The sequence below is a fragment of the Pyricularia grisea genome, chromosome VII, assembly GCF_004355905.1.
Source record: "Pyricularia grisea strain NI907 chromosome VII, whole genome shotgun sequence".
NCBI classification, from domain to species: domain Eukaryota; kingdom Fungi; phylum Ascomycota; class Sordariomycetes; order Magnaporthales; family Pyriculariaceae; genus Pyricularia; species Pyricularia grisea.
Window position 1 is genome coordinate 1,848,640 of NC_044975.1, and position 17,232 is coordinate 1,865,871.

The window sequence follows — 17,232 nt, forward strand, 5'->3', positions numbered from 1 at the left end:
ACTACTTGACCAATAATTCACCTCAGTTCAAAGTCGGCAGACGGCAGCTTTGCCACAGCAATATTTGACTATCTAGATACCAACCATAAAGACTTATTGTTGCTGACCACATAACTCATTGTTCCTGCTCTAACGTCGTGTTTTCAGAAGTGGTGCAATCTCAAAAATAAGCACAAGGGGCATGGAGGCGCTCGTAACGTTGCGATATCAGCAGACGGGAAGCTACATGTCAGCTAAGAAGTGACCCAGTCCACAGACGGGGAATAATTAACCTTAAACGGTGACAACGAAAGGGGCACAGGAACTAAAGCGACGGATATGACAGGCAAAGCTTGGGAAGCCGGCGGCCCCTTGACAAGCGCTTCCGTTAGCGCCCAGAATCTTGACAGATACTACGTAGAACTAGAACCAGAAGCCCCTCATACAGATCCTACAAGTTCGGTGGTTGCCACGGAGTCCGCGTACGGAAGCGCGCTCCGAGGAGGCATTTTTGATGAGCTGATGTCCAGCAGACATGAGTTGCCGTGACGACCCCTGGCTGTGGCACACGACCAGAAAACAGACCTGGTTGCGGCAGCTAGCTAAGCTCGACGACTGGACCAGCCTCGCTCCACGTATTGTATCCCCCTCCCAAAGCCATGGCCGGACGGTCGTGGACCCGAAATTACACCCGCAGCCGCGAGTATACGCATGTATGTCCTCCTGCAGCACCAGCTCCTTTCAAGATTGCTTCGAAGTCAAGGAAAGTGAGATAACTTCTTTGGAGTTCAAGCCACAAGAGTGGCGGGGGGGCAACCCATTCAAGGAGCTTGCCACCTATGGGAGAGCACGGTAAACTGCATGATGTGGTGGTGGGTGTAGATCCTTCTGCTACGCCGTAATTAGAGGGGATATGCAGGTATGATTAAACGGATTGGTATCTGCAGCACAACCACTGATGACCGACTGATTACTTGGTGTAAGCATGGGTTTTATATAGCCATACCATTCGATGATATGGTACCTACCAGACTATCCAACACTTTGGGCAGAACCTCGTCCCATCAGCCCGACCAGGGAGCCGCAAATAGCGAAACGGTGATCTGGCGTACCGGTACTTGATTACTAGAGTATGGTTTAATTTTATTTTATTTTTAATAATACATTGGGAGGAAGAGTCCGATTTATTCATCAGATCCCCCCGGACAGATCCCTGGGATACTGGGGACTGCGGCTGCCTGGACCCGATGGTGACGCAACAATAGCTGGCTTTGAGGCGATCATGGCAACCCAAGCTGCGGCAGCACAACCCACAGTTGTCTTGGCGGTTGTTTTCCTGTGGCTTTCCGCTTGACGCGCTGAGTCTCGTTCCATTCGAGATGGATGAGGCTTGGTAGGAAAGCTGTGGGTAGGGCGCTTGTTGGTGGGTAGGAACACAGGTCAGAGGACAAGGCCAAGAAGCCGGTAGATGTGGTTTGGTTAATACAACCTCAAATCTCATTGGGCACCAGAATATCGGCTCGACTGGTTTCGGTTCGAGGATGCTATTTGATGGAATATCAAATTATGGACTAGGGCGGAAACCAACACGCGGCATTTCAGGCGCTTGACAAGTGGACAAGTCTGTCGAGCGGCTGACGTTCTCCGTCTAGGTCTACATGTGTACACAACCGTCTGAATGTTGATTGTGGCTAGGCCTGGACAAGACGAACTACGAACAAACTACAATCCGTGCTTCTCATTAACTTACTGTAGTACAATATGGAGAACGAACGGAGAAGAGCCCAGAAGGGCTTCACAACATAAAACCCATGTAACGGGCCGAGGCGTCGTACTTCGACGGACGGAAGCGTTGATGTTGGGTGAGGCAATAGTAGATAGAAGCTGCGTCCAGAAATAAGAATTTCGAAGGGCTACAACATAGGTAGTATAGTTTTCCGGAACATAAAACAACAGACTTGGCAACTGTCGGAAATCCGTCATCGAGGATCTACTGCCAATGTACCATCGTCGTCCAGAAGATCCCGCAACCAAAGGTCGAGAACGCCGACCGTTATGGCGGGCCAGCGTTGTAACCGGAGAGTTTGCACCGGGCTCGCCGATTGCTAGCCATTTTTGGTGGTGATGTGCTCAACACGGACCCCTAGTCGAATGGATTGATGTTTGCAAGGGTTCCGGTATGGAAATGCTTGGAATTAAACCTGCTAGCAAGCTGCAGTACCTGTCCACTGTACAGTGGAAGACGCCTCATGCATCGACCCATTTGTCACGCACGACCGAATGAGGTGACCAACCACTCGCTACTCAATCGGTCGGCATTGGAATCATAATACAAACACACTCTTCAGCGGGAAGTTCGGATGGGATGGCTGGCCAAGAGGACTTATTGGAACTCCGGGAATGAAAGTCTGCAGCACAGGCATCCCATCCATTGACTTGGCGAGCGAGTTATTTTGTTTTTTTCTTCTTCTATTTTTTTTTTTGTCCGATCTCCCTATTATCTCTCGGTCCCATCGCTACTGAATCTCCTATTGACCAGGATGGCAATTTAGAAAAGGTGGGGTTGGCCGGCCCAACTATCGTCGGATCAAGTCAGAGAAATTGTTTGTACTGACTGACACCAACCAACAAAAGGCAAAATACCCCATTTCCTCCCAACTTTGTTATGATTACGGTATCTCTTCCCGGTACTGTCGGGACGTTAAGCTTTCCGGAATCTGATCATTCCTCATCATCCCCTGATTGTTATTCCAAGCAATTTCGTCTGGTATTAATCATCCAAAAAAAAAAAAAAAACGATTCTTCAGTTTTGCTGTAGACTACTCCTGCTTTTCCAGAATAGACTCCTTCATTCGGGAGCATCCATTCCTATCGAAACAATCGCTTCGCGTCTGAAAGTCAAGAAGGTTCAGAGCCACAGGCATACTGTCGCGTAATATGCGTGATGTAGACTTTTCAAACCGATCGATTGAGGCATGCATGTCGAAGCCAACGCAAGCCTTGCCATTGTTGATGCGACGGAGTGAGTGTTGGCCAAGCAGAGCTAAATGTTTAAATGATGCAGTGGCGCGCATCTCACTCACTCGCAATCACATCACCAACGCGGTTGGTCGCGTATAAAAAAATAAAATAAAAAAAAAGCTGGTTCCATCTTGAGTTTGTGACTCCAGATTCAGGTCTCCCTGGTCAGATCAACGTTGGTGTTTTTTCTTTTCTTTCTCTATTTGCTTTTCTTTGTTTCAGTGGCGCTCAACACAGCTGGACCGTTCACCTGTCACCAAGTGACGTGTACTGTTTGTTTCAGTTAACTTGGAGAAGCTTTTAAAACCCAAGGGCAAAAGAGCAGACAGTCTCAACGTATAATCATGTAAACATGACAATTACTAGCGGTAGTAGAAGTCAATTGTTGCATTTGATGTTGTGATCGTCTGTTTGTTTTTCATCAAAAGACTGTCCCTGAGCGTGCGACACGGGATTGAATGTCTACTTTAGTACGAAGTACCTAAGTTTATGGATCAGGTCTAATTATAAAAGACACCAGGAACCTTCACCAGATACGGTTAAGGCTCATGGAACGTACGTCATCAATTTACGAACTCACCAAGATTTTCCTTAGGCTCCGCCTTCGCGGGAGAGGGCCGGCCACGTCTGAAGCGGGCAACCAGCACAAAAGGAACGGGGCCAAGACTCAAAATACTACAGTCTGACTTTGGTTCGAGTGGAACCAACTGTTTAACGGTTCCATTGAACTCTAGACGGAGCGCCCCCACCTGTGTGAACCCTCTTGCTCTTGGTTGCCATCGTGATCGCCCTGTGGGTGAGAACCCAAAGTCACAGAATTCTTGAGAGTCAAGCCCAAGTCTAATTCTAGACCAAGAAGACTCTTTTACAAAGATTGTTTTTGTGCTTTTTTTTTTAACATGTAGTCAACGAACTTTCATGACAATTAGCTTATGTATCTGAGGTATGATAAGGGACCAAGTATCTATCAGGTTTATGATAACTTCCTGCCTTTCCTGGCATCTCCAACTAAGCTAGTTGTATGTATAGTAGTACCAACCCGGCGGTGATATACAGTAGTACTTTGTCCCAAAACTTTCCTGGAGCTGGGATAATAATACAGTAGGTAATTTCCGAGCCAAGGCGACTGCGCCCTCTCTCAGTGCTTACCGCATCATCAGCGGCTCGTGTACTGTCGTGTTTAACTGTGAGAAGCCCAATCAGCTGCTGCGCCTCCTCCACAATTGCACCGATTTGTTTTTCCGTCTTGTTGTACCGTACCTTAGTTCGCAGTACTGTGTTACTACCAGAGTAGATTGCTGTCAAGCTGGTTTGGTTGCAACCGGCCAGCTCGGAAGTACTTGGCAAGCCAAACTAATTTTTTTTTTTAAATTTTTTTTATTTCACTTTTTATTCTATTTTATTTACTTTGATTGTTTATTTATTCATGTTAGCCTTTTGCACTCGGAAACCGCAGGGCTCAAAATTCCACACATTGAGATGTAAATCAAGCATCTCTCTTACGCCCAGAGTCAAAGCACACCTCCGTAAATGCTTGGCTTTCCTACTCTAAATGCCATTGTTACCGTACAGTAAGTAGCTTGACGATTTGTATCTGGGCCCAAATTTGCAAGCATTTGTCAGCGGGCGCAAATCTAGATGCAGTGGCTTAAAGATAGGCGTTGATAAAACGCAGACAAAAAAGAATCAAAACCGCTTGCAAGGTTTAAGCACCCAGGTTTAGGCACCTTTTATCAATCGGTCAAATCTACGATCTATTGTACCGACAAGCCGTCTATAGAGCCCTATCTCCAGCCCGGAGACATGCCACCTATATTTGCAAAAGTGCTTTTGCTGAATCGGCCATTTTCTTGAGAGATGCAGGGTTTCCCGTCCGCGAATTTTTATCCCCCGCTCGCTAGCTTGGTTTTGTAGGTGGAGAACTGATTTCTTTCATTTTTTTCTTCTTCTCTTACCCCCTACAGTGGGATCGAATACGCCCAAGACGCGTTGAGGGCAATCAATGAGCCGGATGGCATCGCATCATTGGAAGGATGATGGCTGCAGGTGTCAGGGGTCCATTGAACTGTTTGGTTTTAGGAACCTGATGTCGTTGACAGCCATCCACCCCGAAAGTCCGAAGGTATCTCTAATGGTGGGTTGGGCACATCTTCTGGTCCCCTTCTTGCAAACTACTTTTTCATTTAGTTTTCGGGAAGCACCACACTCAATGTCTATCGATTGATCTACATACCCTCCTGTACAAGGTACCTGCTGTTGCGTGTCTATGCAGCCCGGAATTGCTGTATAACTCAGCCCACCAAAGGGTCCAATCCGGGCTTGAGCCATGCTCGTATTCGTCGTGGTAAATCGGTAAATCTTGTAACTCGAGTAGAGAGAGACAGAGAGAGAGGGAAAAAAAATCTGGAGCTCTTACTCGGTGGTACCCATTGTTGAAGGTGGCGTGGGAGTAGATAGTCATTCAGTCTCTTGGCGTGCGAACGAGGAGCGGAATATTACACATGCAAGTGTCTTTTTTTGTACTGTAGTTATTTTTATGTGTGATTCATGTGTACGCATTCCCGGTGGCTCTAAATTCTACTATTGGTCAAGGTTGCGGCGAAGACTACAGCAATTGATTCAGCGATATGCTAGTTGCTTGACTGGTGAGTTGGATTCACTCGAGTAAGTTTGCCATGTGGCAATCGAGCATGAACGTAATATGAATGACCGCGGACATTGGAAACACAGCGTACTCACTCCGTCTCTCACCGGACTTGCAAATAATAGCATGTCTTGGGACTGGGGCAGGGTGTCTTGGGATTGAACGTGAATGGCGAATGGTGAATGTGGGTGGCTTGGCTACAATTGTACGTGGTACCTGCCCATCCGTAAAAATGGAGAAAACTCGCCAGTACGACAGACATTACAGTTGGAATCGCCGCTGCCTGCTGAATACGGAGTTTAGTTACGATCAATTTATTGAAAAGCATTTGTAATCGGCCGCGCGCCCTTTGAGGAGCATTGTTTTCCATCAAACTTTTCGAGATTCAGGCACAATCGAAAGTGGTCAGAAACAGGAACTGGGGTGTTGAAAAGAATAACTGCCTGATAAGGAACTCTTGGATGTTTGACCGAGTAAAGTATCCACGACCTGTCGGCCCCACTAAAAAAAAGCGCAAGAAGCAAGCCCCCGCTACGTCTGCGGCACAGCCTTTTGCCCGCTCCCCACCTTCAATTTCCATCCAGCCGGGATTCTTCTGCCAGTTTCTTGCTATTGGGGCGTCGACCCCTGGGGCCTCGCTCAATCGATGCAGTAACAGGGCAGGCGACAACGGACACCGCAGTATTCGAGGTCCCGTTATTGCTACCCTAACGTAGCACCACCCACCCACTCACCCGTGCCTTGCCTTGCCTGCTCTCCAATACCAGAACCCGGGATCTATTTTCGCTCCACGTCGCTGTCATTGTACACACCCGTTTGCGGGCGGATAACTCATTGCAAAACTTGATCCAATCCACCATTCGCTGGCTGAAGATTGAGGATAGCAAGCTGTTTCCTTGCTAGCTAGAGTGGCCCCCCCTTTTCTACTATCTAGATTTGCTTGCGACATTCCACATTTCCCCTTGCCTTTCACTCGTTGTTTTGCGTGCTCTTTTAGCGATTCCACACTCGTTTACAGTACACAACGCAGCTGCAATAAACAGTAAGGAGTTGGCCCCGGTCTGCCTAGACATTAAGTCGTCTCAGCTTGTGCCGCAGAAAAAAAAGGATTCACACAATAAGCAAGCATTGAAGACTCATTCGCTACGAGCCCTCTCCGGTACCCGTCAAACGCCTATCTACCATCAGACCTGCATACGTGCGGAGAGTAGGCCTGACGATAACCACCCATCAGTCCGGTCGAACCGAACGAGGCCACCGTCGAGCACAGCCCTGGCTGCCTTTCCCCGTCACTGACGTCTTGTTTTGTTCAACCTTGGCTCGGAAAACCTCACGTTTGCTGGTGCTAGGCCAGAGCTTCTACCACAGCACATCGCACACGCACGAAACAGGCACATTACCTGTACTGCCAAGTTGTTTTTTTTCGCAGCGCACAATTGCTACTGTCCCTCGTGCTTGGCCGAACATCACCTTTATCTCGCCGTATCGACGAATGTGTCCGTGTGCTTCTGTCAAAGCCCAGCGCAGCCATCCCGTCACACAAGCCACCTCGACCATATCCCGAAAGCTTGGCTGTACCCTCAGACGTCTGCTTCTTGACAGGTGACGGACAAAGCAGATCACGACGAGTAAAAAGGTCTATAGGGAGGTGTTTCGAACAGTCCACTTATCAATAAACGAGAAAAGCAAAAAAAGGGGGCCTCGGTATCATCGGCACGCAATATCAAACCGAGACCGACTCGTCGACGCCACAAGAAGGGAGGAGGCGCTGAAAGTCTACTACAGGTGTCGTAGGTGACGATCTGCGCATTCCAGGGGCCCACGAATTAGTGCTACATACCCTACAGGTACCCTATTGCAACGTAGTTCTGCTGCGTGTGCTGTGGTGTGCTGTTTGTTGTGTGTGGGTCGCCCTCCACTCTGTCAGCGGCACTACTGGTTTGCAAGTGGTATAGCGACAAGGCCTGCCGACGCGGGCCAGATTAGAGCGCCCCGCCAACAAGACAAATCACAACAGGTTAGTGCCAGGTACTTGGCGAAAAGGTCTGCCTTAAACTACTTTGGGCCGGCCAAAATGGCACCCATGACGCCCCGGCTCAAGATTCTCTCAGGTATGATTTCCTACCCTCCTTCCCGTTCATTGGTCATAACCGTTCCGTTGCCTTGTCGTCCCTGGTTCCGTCCCAAGCCTTGGGGGATTACTGTACCAGTGTGACAAGCCGCATTCTTTCGCACCCGTTCTTGTCATCAACTTTTTACTTTTGTCTACCCGTTCCTCTCGTTGTATCCCTCGAGCCTTCATTCCTTCTAGGCTTCAGAATTGGCCTCACGTTCGCTACATTTCTTTATCTGCATTTTCGCTCGTTCTTGTTTTATCACGCACATGTTCCGCCTTACATAATCGCCACAATTTCTCCGTGCCCTCCGCTTGCTTTCCACGCGACGACCACCGACCATGGCGAGCTGTGAGCTGATGAAGGTGATTTCAGTTGGTGGAAACCCAGTTTCGGCCTTCCTATCTTGGCGACTACAAGCGACCAATGCCTGCGATGTGACGCTCGTATGGAAATCCGGGTTTGAACATGTCTCCCAGTATGGCATATCGTTCAAGTAAGTCTCAGTTCTTCATTCCTTCTTTTCTTTGTTCTGGCGATTCTTTTGATTCCCCGCTCTCTTTGGTGTGACCACCAGCTCTAAAAAGTCGACAAATTAGGTCTCCGGTCTTTGGCAACGAAAGGTTCAAGCCTCGTCATGGTATGTGCCCTTAGCATTCCTCATGCGCCTCCCTCCCTTGGCCTTCCGCCATGTAGCGGCTTGCTGACCCCGTTTGAACGCGTCTACAGTCGTTAAAACCCCAGAAGAGGCCGCCACGCGCAAGGACGGCGCATTCGACTACGTTATCCTCTGCATAAAGGCGCTCCCCGACGTCTACGATCTCGCCGCCATCATCGAGTCGGTCGTGACCCCTCAGCACACGTGCATTCTCATCAACACGACACACACATTAGGCGTAGAAGCCGCAATAGAAGAGCGATTCCCGACCAATGTGGTCCTGTCGCTCGTGTCAGGTGCCGAACTGACGCAGTTGGGAGCCAGTGAATTCGAGCACAAAGGTTCAACAGAGGTGTGGGTTGGTCCAGCTAATTCTAATAGCAATATTCCGACAACAATCCAAGAAGACATGGCGCAAGCTCTGGCTATGACCTTGAGCTCTGGCCAAGTTGACTGCAAGGTATCCCCGAACATTCGTCAACAACAGTACGAGAGGGTTATTGGGTAAGCTTTCTTGTTTACTTGGCGTCTGAAATTCCTGTCACATCTGCGCCAGACCTGCTGACCTGCCAATTCCAGCCCTATCGCCTTCCACCCCGCCAGTGTGATTTTCGAAACCCCTAACCACGCTGCGTTACTGGAAAAGGTTGGAGTTCGACAGATGATTTCAGAAGTAATAGACGAGCTTCTGGCGCTAGCATCGGCACAAGGATGCAAAATGCCGGAAGACTTTAAGCAAAAGACTATGACGGATATGACACAGGCTCAGGGGCCCGAGAGTATCATGTGGCAGGATTTTACTGCGAGGCGCCCTATGGAAGTGGAAACATATCTCGGTTCGCCTATCCGACTTGCTGCTGAGACCGGCGTTTCAGTTCCTCGAATCGAGACTCTATATGCCATCCTGCACAACATCAACATTACGAACCAGAACAGGCCTAAATTCGAACCCGCTCCGAGATCTATGGCCGGCTCACCTGGACCGTCACCCTCACCAGTTCCGCGTGGCATGGTGGGCCAAAACGGTCCACCTCGACCCATGCCAAACGGTATGCCCAACGGTCGTGGGCCCAGACCAAGGGGAGCATCTGGCATGGGACCTCCTGGCATGGGACCCCCTCCTGGCATGCGTCGGCAACCGCCACCAATGAACGGAGGCCCTCCGAATGGGTATGGACGACCGCCGATGAACGGCGGACCTAATGGATACCCCGGGTCACGAACAGCATCGAGGCGAGGATCGATGGAGGGGGCGGACTTGGAGGAGTTCAGCCACCTGGTGGTGTACGATGATATTCCTGAATCTGGAGAAGCAAACTATACCCCGGATACCCACGAGCTTGCCATACGGGAGCGCGAGCTACAGCTGCGACAGCGCGAGCTCGCCCTGAGGGAACAGGAGATGAGGATGAGGCGAGGACCTGGACCCGGGCCTGGGCCTGGTCCAAGGCGCGGCCCTCCCACTCCGTCAGTACGTAACGTTGGGATGTACGATGACGAGGATGAGGACGAAGACTACTTCGATCCTACTGGGGCCTCAGTCCCCCGTATTGACCCCGACAATTTCGACATGATGAGCGTGACTTCCAAGAAGAACCGGAGAGCAGCACCGCCGAATCCGGCCCAGTTTCGCAAGAATCCCGAGTTTGACCAGGCGCCGGCTCCGAGAACCAGTCGGTTCAGGCCGAGTTTTGGGAGAAACAGGTCTAGCCAGATCGGACAGCCGACAATCATGTCTGAAAACTTCCTGGACGATCCTTTAATGAGCTGTTCATCCAACCGATACGGAGCCGTGGACCGCAGCACTATGAATGCCGAATCACGAGCCAACTCTCTCACTGCCTCGCGCATTGAGGATATGCAACTTGGACCTGGAGGGGGGCCACCTCCTATGGGGATGAATGGGGCATTCCGAAGGTCGAGCCAGTCACCTGGCAACCCATACAGCCCTTCGATGCGCGGCGGAAACGGCAGGCCATCACCTCCCAATGGTTATGTTGGTCCACCGGGGATGATGAATGGAGGACGACCTTCGCCGCCCGATGGCATGCGACAGCCAGTACCGCGGTATCCTCCTGGACACGGAAACGCTGTTGCGCCGCAACAGGTTGAACAACACGCCGGGGTGAGCCAGCTCCAGATACCAAAACGCCAGAATGTTCGAAGTCTGACTGGAAGTGCGAGTGCCAGCGCGGGCAGTGGTGATTCCACCAACCTCGACTCGGAACCGTCTGCCCATAGCAGCCAGAGCAGCCTCGGTCCTCGACCTCCCATCGGCGTCCGTTGAGGCCTTTCTTTTAGGACAGTTTAAGCTGCTTATAGGTTGGGGCGGGCATGCGTGAACTTTTGTTTTTTCTTGGAAAGAAGAATCAGGCACGAAGCGAACACGACTCATCATGACCCTTTGCATCGACGAACACATAGAAGTTGCGTGTTTGGAACCAACGCTCAAGCGTTCTGACCGCCGACTTAATTCGATTATAGTAGGCTCGAGGGGAGCTGTCAATCCAGTTTCCTTTGTCATTAATGAAAACTCGACTGTCATTTCTTTTATTTCTTCCCTTCTTTATCAGAGAGGGAAGGGCGAGTGAGGAACCACCGATCAAAGATAATGGCCTTGCTTTGCGGTGGTGTCTTGTTTTACTTGCCCCTCCCATTTCGCTCTACCTAATGGGAAGAAACACGCCAGAGAGGGGCGAGATTTCATTTACTGTGTTTTATTTATCCGCTCCCACATGTTTAGAAATGGTTTTTGGGCTATCCTTCTCACGGCGTACACATAATCTTACCAAGACATATTTCTGTTTTTGGGGGGGAGAAAAGTCCGGTACATAAAGCATGTTCTTTTTTCTTTACCCTGAACTGTCTTTCCGTTCCGTTTTCTCTTTTTTTCTGGTTTTTTTTTTCTTTTCCCTTGAGTCTGATTCATCGTTTTTTTCTTTTGTTGAATCTTCTTTTCTATTCTCATTTACGATCGGGAGAACCAGCAACTTAACAGCTTATTTGGTAATACCTGCATTGAAGTGTGTAAGTTTGGCTGATAGGCGAGAATGAAGGAATTAATCCACAGATGTCGAGAATCGGATGTGGAAAGGCTGTTTGTTTGATGGGGAAAGAGGGTTTAGAAGTATATGGATGGCGTGGCTCCATGTCTTTTAACTTTTCTAAATTTCCACAAGACAAATAAATCATCCATGACACGTTATTGTTACCCAATTGCTTAGTGACTCTGTGAATTTTTGCCCTCTAGACTAGTTGTGGTTGAAACAGAAACGTATCAGGAAGCCATGCCCCAGGGTGGCCCGACCAGGTTCAGGATTGGGTTGGGAAGGGTTAAGTACCTACCTTAGGTAGGTCAGGTAGGTACCTAACCACCTAGCCAGTCAACATGTAAACTAGGTAGTTCTAGAGAATGAAAGACCATATTGAGGATGTAATTACTGGGTAGAGGCAGGTTTTCGTGTCACACTATCCCTTGGCTTGCTATATACATTGTCAATCACAGATTGATCACTGACCGAGTTTTGCGCAAGAGTTTGACTTCATTTTATGATGTATATATACTGGGAGGGGATCAGATCGCGCTTACATAATCTCAACCAGAACGAACGCCCACTCCAATTGCCAAACGCGGCGTCAACAGTGCGCGCCGCCCCCGCCAAATAAATATTTATATTCACTTAAATCATTTCGTAGCCCATCCCTCGCTGCCCTTACACGCAACACGCCACAGATAGATTGGAACCATTGCAAGAATAGACCAGAAGCCGAGTAGGGAAGAGTTGCTTTCTTGATACGCATAATATGTCTACGCGCAACAACCATACGATGAACCTGACAACCTCGCAAGGAACTGCGCGGCCTTCCATGGCGACCAGTTCAGGCGGAGCGGTAAAGGCGCGACAACTTGTGAGCCCCCTCCCCCAATCCTCACGACGTTTGGTCTTTTGAACGGAGGATAAAAGAGACATGGGATGATATGAGAATTTAAATCAAGGTCACTAATTTCAATGGCACACTTGATAAAAACAAAGTCACAACTTCATGCTCAATTAGCGCAACTGTCAAACAACCTTTCAGATACGGAGAATCTACTTCGTATGACAAGCGTGCAGGCGGAAGCAATGCGTGGGCTGGGAAGTTGGCACGCCGGGATGTGAGTTTTGCATCATTTAGTTGTCTTATTCACCTTTTCCAAACAATGCTGTTTTAGCATCCACCTCTTCAGCGCACTACTGTTCTATGCTATAATATACATGGGCCTGATGATTCTCCATAGGTTTATGGCGGCGAGTAAACTTGGCGAAGAGGCTGTGCGGGACCAGGGACAGGGAGATTCAAAATAGATTCGAAATCTTGGACTTCCAGTCGAAGCAGGACTACACCTGCCTATGCTGATCGACAAAGGCATCTGTTTACCATCTGCCCCAAGATATAACCCTCGGAGCTGCTGGATCGTCCCCGGACGCATGACCCGAGAAACCCAACCGACGTACCAACCTGTCAACCGTGTGGAGACAGACCCCTTTGCCATATTTTCCAGGTCTTCCATTTTTATGGCGAGCTTCTGCAAAAAGGTATTGCCAATCACATGTGCTCAGCTGGGTAGGGCAGTGCAGTCAGCAGCCTCGCGGGTACCGAGTTGGTCAGCCTTGTGCAGACCTTGGATATCCAGGACTGGGAAGCTGTTGCGAGGAGCCCGTGGCGTGGCTACAAGTCGAGTATCGAGGTAGTACCGGAGACACAGGAGCCCTCGGGGTTGAGATGTGCAGAGACATGGGGTATGAATATGAATAGAGGAAATATATGCAGCTTCAGGTGGCCGTCATCTCCGCTTCGGGCATTTCGTTGACCTGAGCCTTCTCCTTCTCCTTACTATCCTTGGCCCGAAACGGCCTTCGTTTTTGTCTTGCAGCCGCAACAGGAAACCTCTTTTCCCTTTGGCATGTTTTGCATTTGACGACCAGAACGTCAGCCCATGGTTTGCTTCCGTCTTTACTCCTGTTCTCCACAAAAGAAGTGCAGGATTCACCCTCGATCAGAAGGGTATCGCAGAACTTGCATAGTTTGCGCTTGATGGACGGATCCATGCGGATTTGAGTCTTGAGCCCAACCTGACGTAGATCCGTGACAAAACGACGAGAAATGCCTCGTAGGTTTTCGGGACTGGGAGTTTGTTCAGGTGCTGTGTCACCTGATGTTGATGTCTCCGTTGGCTGGGCGACCTCTGCGGCTTGGTGAGTGGGGACCGGTGTGGCGTTGGGAAATCTTGGGGTGGCCATGAGAGTCGCTGCTTGGTAGAGAAATGACACACGCGAGTAGGCCGGACGGTTCTGTACTCCATTTCCTTTGTCCTTTTGCTTTTTGGCCATTTTCCCCTCCTGAATTACCTTCCCGCTAGATAGAGAGCTTATCGGTAGATACCTGGTCTTGTTCGGGTTGTTTTTTCCCGAATGAGGTTTGGTTTGATTAAAAAAAAAAAATCGTACGCAAGCTGCAGATGCTTCTGTGATGCTTTTTTCTTGGATTGATTCGTGCAATGCAGTGAAATGCAAGCAAGGGCCAAGCCATTCTTGCCATTGTACTTGACTCAAGTCACCTTACCCTAATTGGGACTAGCGTGGTTGTCAGCCTCTCCACTGACACTGTTACTGCATTGGCATGAGGCTGTGCACTTGTCAGACTGTGCGGTTGTTGCTGTCACCTTCCAGAGGCAATCTCAATCAGCCAGGTCATTCCTCTCTGAGTTTTCCTCCTTGGTTACAGCGATCAAGCTCTTTTCCCATCAAAATCCTCGCCATTGTTCATCCACAACAACGGCCTACACGACCGGAAACGCGTGAAATCGCGACAAAACCGGAATCTTGACTTTTAATTGCCTATCGCGGCCCGCCTTTTCTCTCTTTACGTGCAGCTCACAGCGATCCATAATCCGCACCTTGACAACCTACTTCGATTTGCTTACTTTTCACCCTCGAATACCAATTTTCAACCAAACCACAGATCGCCCGCCAATATGTCTGCTGAAGAAGATCTCATCGACTACTCCGATGAGGAGCTCAACACCAACGAGACCGCCGCCCCGGCCGCGGACTCGAACGGAAAGAAGGGCGAGCTCGCTGCCGGCGGCAACGTCGACAAGAAGGGCAGTTATGTCGGCATCCACTCGACCGGCTTCCGCGACTTCCTGCTGAAGCCGGAGCTCCTCCGCGCGATTGGTGACTGCGGTTTCGAGCACCCCTCGGAGGGTTAGTTCCCCGAAACAAAAACACGTTTTAATCTCCCAGCTCTATATCCATCCCCTCCAGACCTTTTTTCTCTTTCGGTCCGGGTCCGTCCATCTCGCGCAAGCAATTCAAGTATCTACAAGGCACAAAGGCAAATCAAAGAAAAAAAGAAAAAAAAAAAAACCTACACACCTCGCACATTAGGCGCGCAACAATGGGGAAGGGGAATCAGTTGTTGGTGGTGGCGCATCATTGTTCAAACATGCTCAGTCACGAGAGTACGATGTCATCGTCAGATCGGACTTGATCTATGTCGCATTTTCGGCGACTGAAACATGGCGGCCTCTTCATTGGCAGCAGCCTCGAAAGAGTGTCTACAGCCAGTGTTAATTGAGTGCGATTTTATCGCGGGTGACAGCTTCGCCAGCTGGGGTGTGGGAAGGTCCCAGAAGAGTCTAGAGAAAGGCTTAGAGCCCCATCTGACTGAGATGGACTCAGAACATCCATTGTGGATGTCAGGGAGGAGCACATGTCGGCGTTGTGTCTCACACTCTCTGACACTGTGTTTCTCCCAAGTCGGCGAGTGATTGACTTCGGTCAACATCATGAGCCGTCAAGCCTAAGTCTCTCTTTCCAGAGAGAGATGACTTTTTTTCATATTTTTGGGTGTCGATTTGAAACCGATTACTTGCCTTGCCTCTGCTGCGACGATGGACGGACCTTTCGACCTAGCCCAACCGTCCAACCCAAAACGTACCTTTCAAGACGCGATTATCTAACATCGATCGACCGTACAGTCCAGCAGACATGTATTCCTCAAGCCATGTTGGGAGGAGATATCATCTGCCAAGCCAAGTCCGGTCTCGGAAAGACGGCCGTTTTCGTCCTCACCACCCTGCAGCAGGTTGAACCCGTGGCAGGGGAGTGCTCAGTCCTCGTCATGTGCCACACTCGTGAACTGGCTTTCCAGATTCGGAACGAGTACAACCGCTTCTCCAAGTACATGCCTGACATCAAGACTGGTGTGTTCTTCGGTGGTACGCCAATCCAGAAGGATGCCGAGTTGCTGAAGAACAAGGAGACGCACCCTCACATCATTGTTGGAACACCCGGACGACTTAATGCGCTCGTCCGTGATAAATTCCTGCGTCTTAGCAGTGTGCGTATCTTTGTCCTTGACGAGTGTGACAAGATGCTCGACCAGATTGGTGAGTGCAGACCGCTGTGGATCCGACATAGTTTCAAGTGCTCCCGCGCAGGCCCGCCGTACTAACAGGACTGTAGACATGCGCCGTGACGTGCAGGAGATCTTCCGTGCTACGCCTCAGCAGAAGCAGGTCATGATGTTTTCTGCCACGCTCTCGGATGAGATCAAGCCGATCTGCAAGAAGTTCATGCAGAACCCGACGGAGCACTACGTCGACGAGGATACCAAGTTGACGTTGCACGGTCTGCAGCAATACTTTGTTGCTCTCGAGGAGAAGGAGAAGAACAGGAAGCTCAACGAACTTCTGGATGATCTGCAATTCAACCAAGTCATCATCTTCGTCAAGAGCACCCTGCGCGCCACAGAGCTTGACAAGCTTCTGCGCGAGTGCAACTTCCCCTCGATTGCTGTACACTCGGGTGTCAGCCAGGAAGAGCGGTATGTTTTTGTTTGACATATCCCAATATTGATACTATCCAATATATGACAGCCACTGACAGAATTGTTTAGTATTCGCCGGTACAAGGAGTTCAAGGAATTCAACAAGCGTATTTGCGTAGCCACCGACGTGTTCGGTCGTGGTATCGATATCGAGCGTATCAACCTGGCTATCAACTACGATATGCCTGCTGACGCCGACTCGTACCTTCACCGTGTCGGTCGTGCTGGTCGTTTCGGTACCAAGGGTCTCGCCGTCTCTTTTGTTACCAACGACCAGGACAAGGAAGTCCTTACTGCCATCGAGAAGCGCTTCGAGGTTCCCATTCCGTAAGTTTGCTCACTTTTCAAATCCGTGAACTTGTTTTGAAATATGTGATGATATTCTAACTAATGTGTGTGTGTGTCTAGTGAGTTCCCCAAGGATGGTATTGACGCAAGCACTTACATGGCTTCGTAAGGAATTGACGCGATTTTTGGTCTCTTTAATGGGCGGGTGTTCAGGGACGAAATGATGGGTTTTCCCCCCTGGCAATGATTCCTTACATCGCTCAGACTTGGTTGCATGGTTATTTTTCCTATGGGATTGGGAGTCTTCGTCGCAAATTTAATCTTGGCCGCGGTGCACGAAAAGTTGTTTTTTTCACACAAAACTGTTATGGGCAAGGGGGCTCGCATTTCTCTCTATCTTCCCCGAGACCCATTTGCCGAGACTGTAAAAGATTTCGTGGTATTAGTGGTTGACGCTACTAGTCACAAATACGAGGGTTCTGGTCCTTAACAAGAAATTCTACTTGGAAATGTGCAAGATATTCTAGCCTCCCATCTACCGAACACAAGACATGGAGACAGCCACCCCCGCCCAGGCATTTACTGTGGTTGAAATGAGGTGATTTTATTACTACCACAGTAGCTTCCGCCCCAGCTGCCAACTTTGGGTACAA

The 17,232-nt window shown here is 49.6% G+C and overlaps 4 protein-coding genes across 4 annotated transcripts; 3 read left to right on the forward strand and 1 right to left on the reverse strand.

The window, feature by feature from the left end:
• Window positions 1-6,511: 6,511 nt before the first annotated feature.
• Window positions 6,512-11,614, forward strand: PgNI_10569 (uncharacterized protein). Its single transcript, XM_031130542.1, has 5 exons — window positions 6,512-6,686; window positions 6,779-8,254; window positions 8,358-8,398; window positions 8,488-8,920; window positions 8,996-11,614. Exons 2-5 carry the CDS (start codon window positions 8,100-8,102, stop codon window positions 10,701-10,703), a joined length of 2,337 nt encoding a protein of 778 aa, XP_030980083.1. The 5' UTR covers window positions 6,512-6,686; window positions 6,779-8,099; the 3' UTR covers window positions 10,704-11,614.
• Window positions 11,615-12,155: 541 nt separating this feature from the next.
• PgNI_10570 (uncharacterized protein) lies at window positions 12,156-12,762 on the forward strand (the record flags this gene model as incomplete). Its single annotated transcript, XM_031130543.1, has 3 exons — window positions 12,156-12,325; window positions 12,451-12,572; window positions 12,630-12,762. Exons 1-3 carry the CDS (start codon window positions 12,221-12,223, stop codon window positions 12,760-12,762), a joined length of 360 nt encoding a protein of 119 aa, XP_030979555.1. The 5' UTR covers window positions 12,156-12,220.
• Window positions 12,763-13,230: 468 nt separating this feature from the next.
• Window positions 13,231-13,788, reverse strand: PgNI_10571 (uncharacterized protein; the record flags this gene model as incomplete). Its single annotated transcript, XM_031130544.1, has 1 exon — window positions 13,231-13,788. The coding sequence occupies one exon, from the start codon at window positions 13,786-13,788 to the stop codon at window positions 13,231-13,233; it is 558 nt and encodes a 185-aa protein (XP_030979556.1).
• A 366-nt stretch (window positions 13,789-14,154) lies between these two features.
• Window positions 14,155-17,137, forward strand: PgNI_10572 (uncharacterized protein). Its single transcript, XM_031130545.1, has 5 exons — window positions 14,155-14,664; window positions 15,441-15,851; window positions 15,928-16,288; window positions 16,361-16,618; window positions 16,700-17,137. Exons 1-5 carry the CDS (start codon window positions 14,433-14,435, stop codon window positions 16,746-16,748), a joined length of 1,311 nt encoding a protein of 436 aa, XP_030979553.1. The 5' UTR covers window positions 14,155-14,432; the 3' UTR covers window positions 16,749-17,137.
• Window positions 17,138-17,232: the final 95 nt, after the last annotated feature.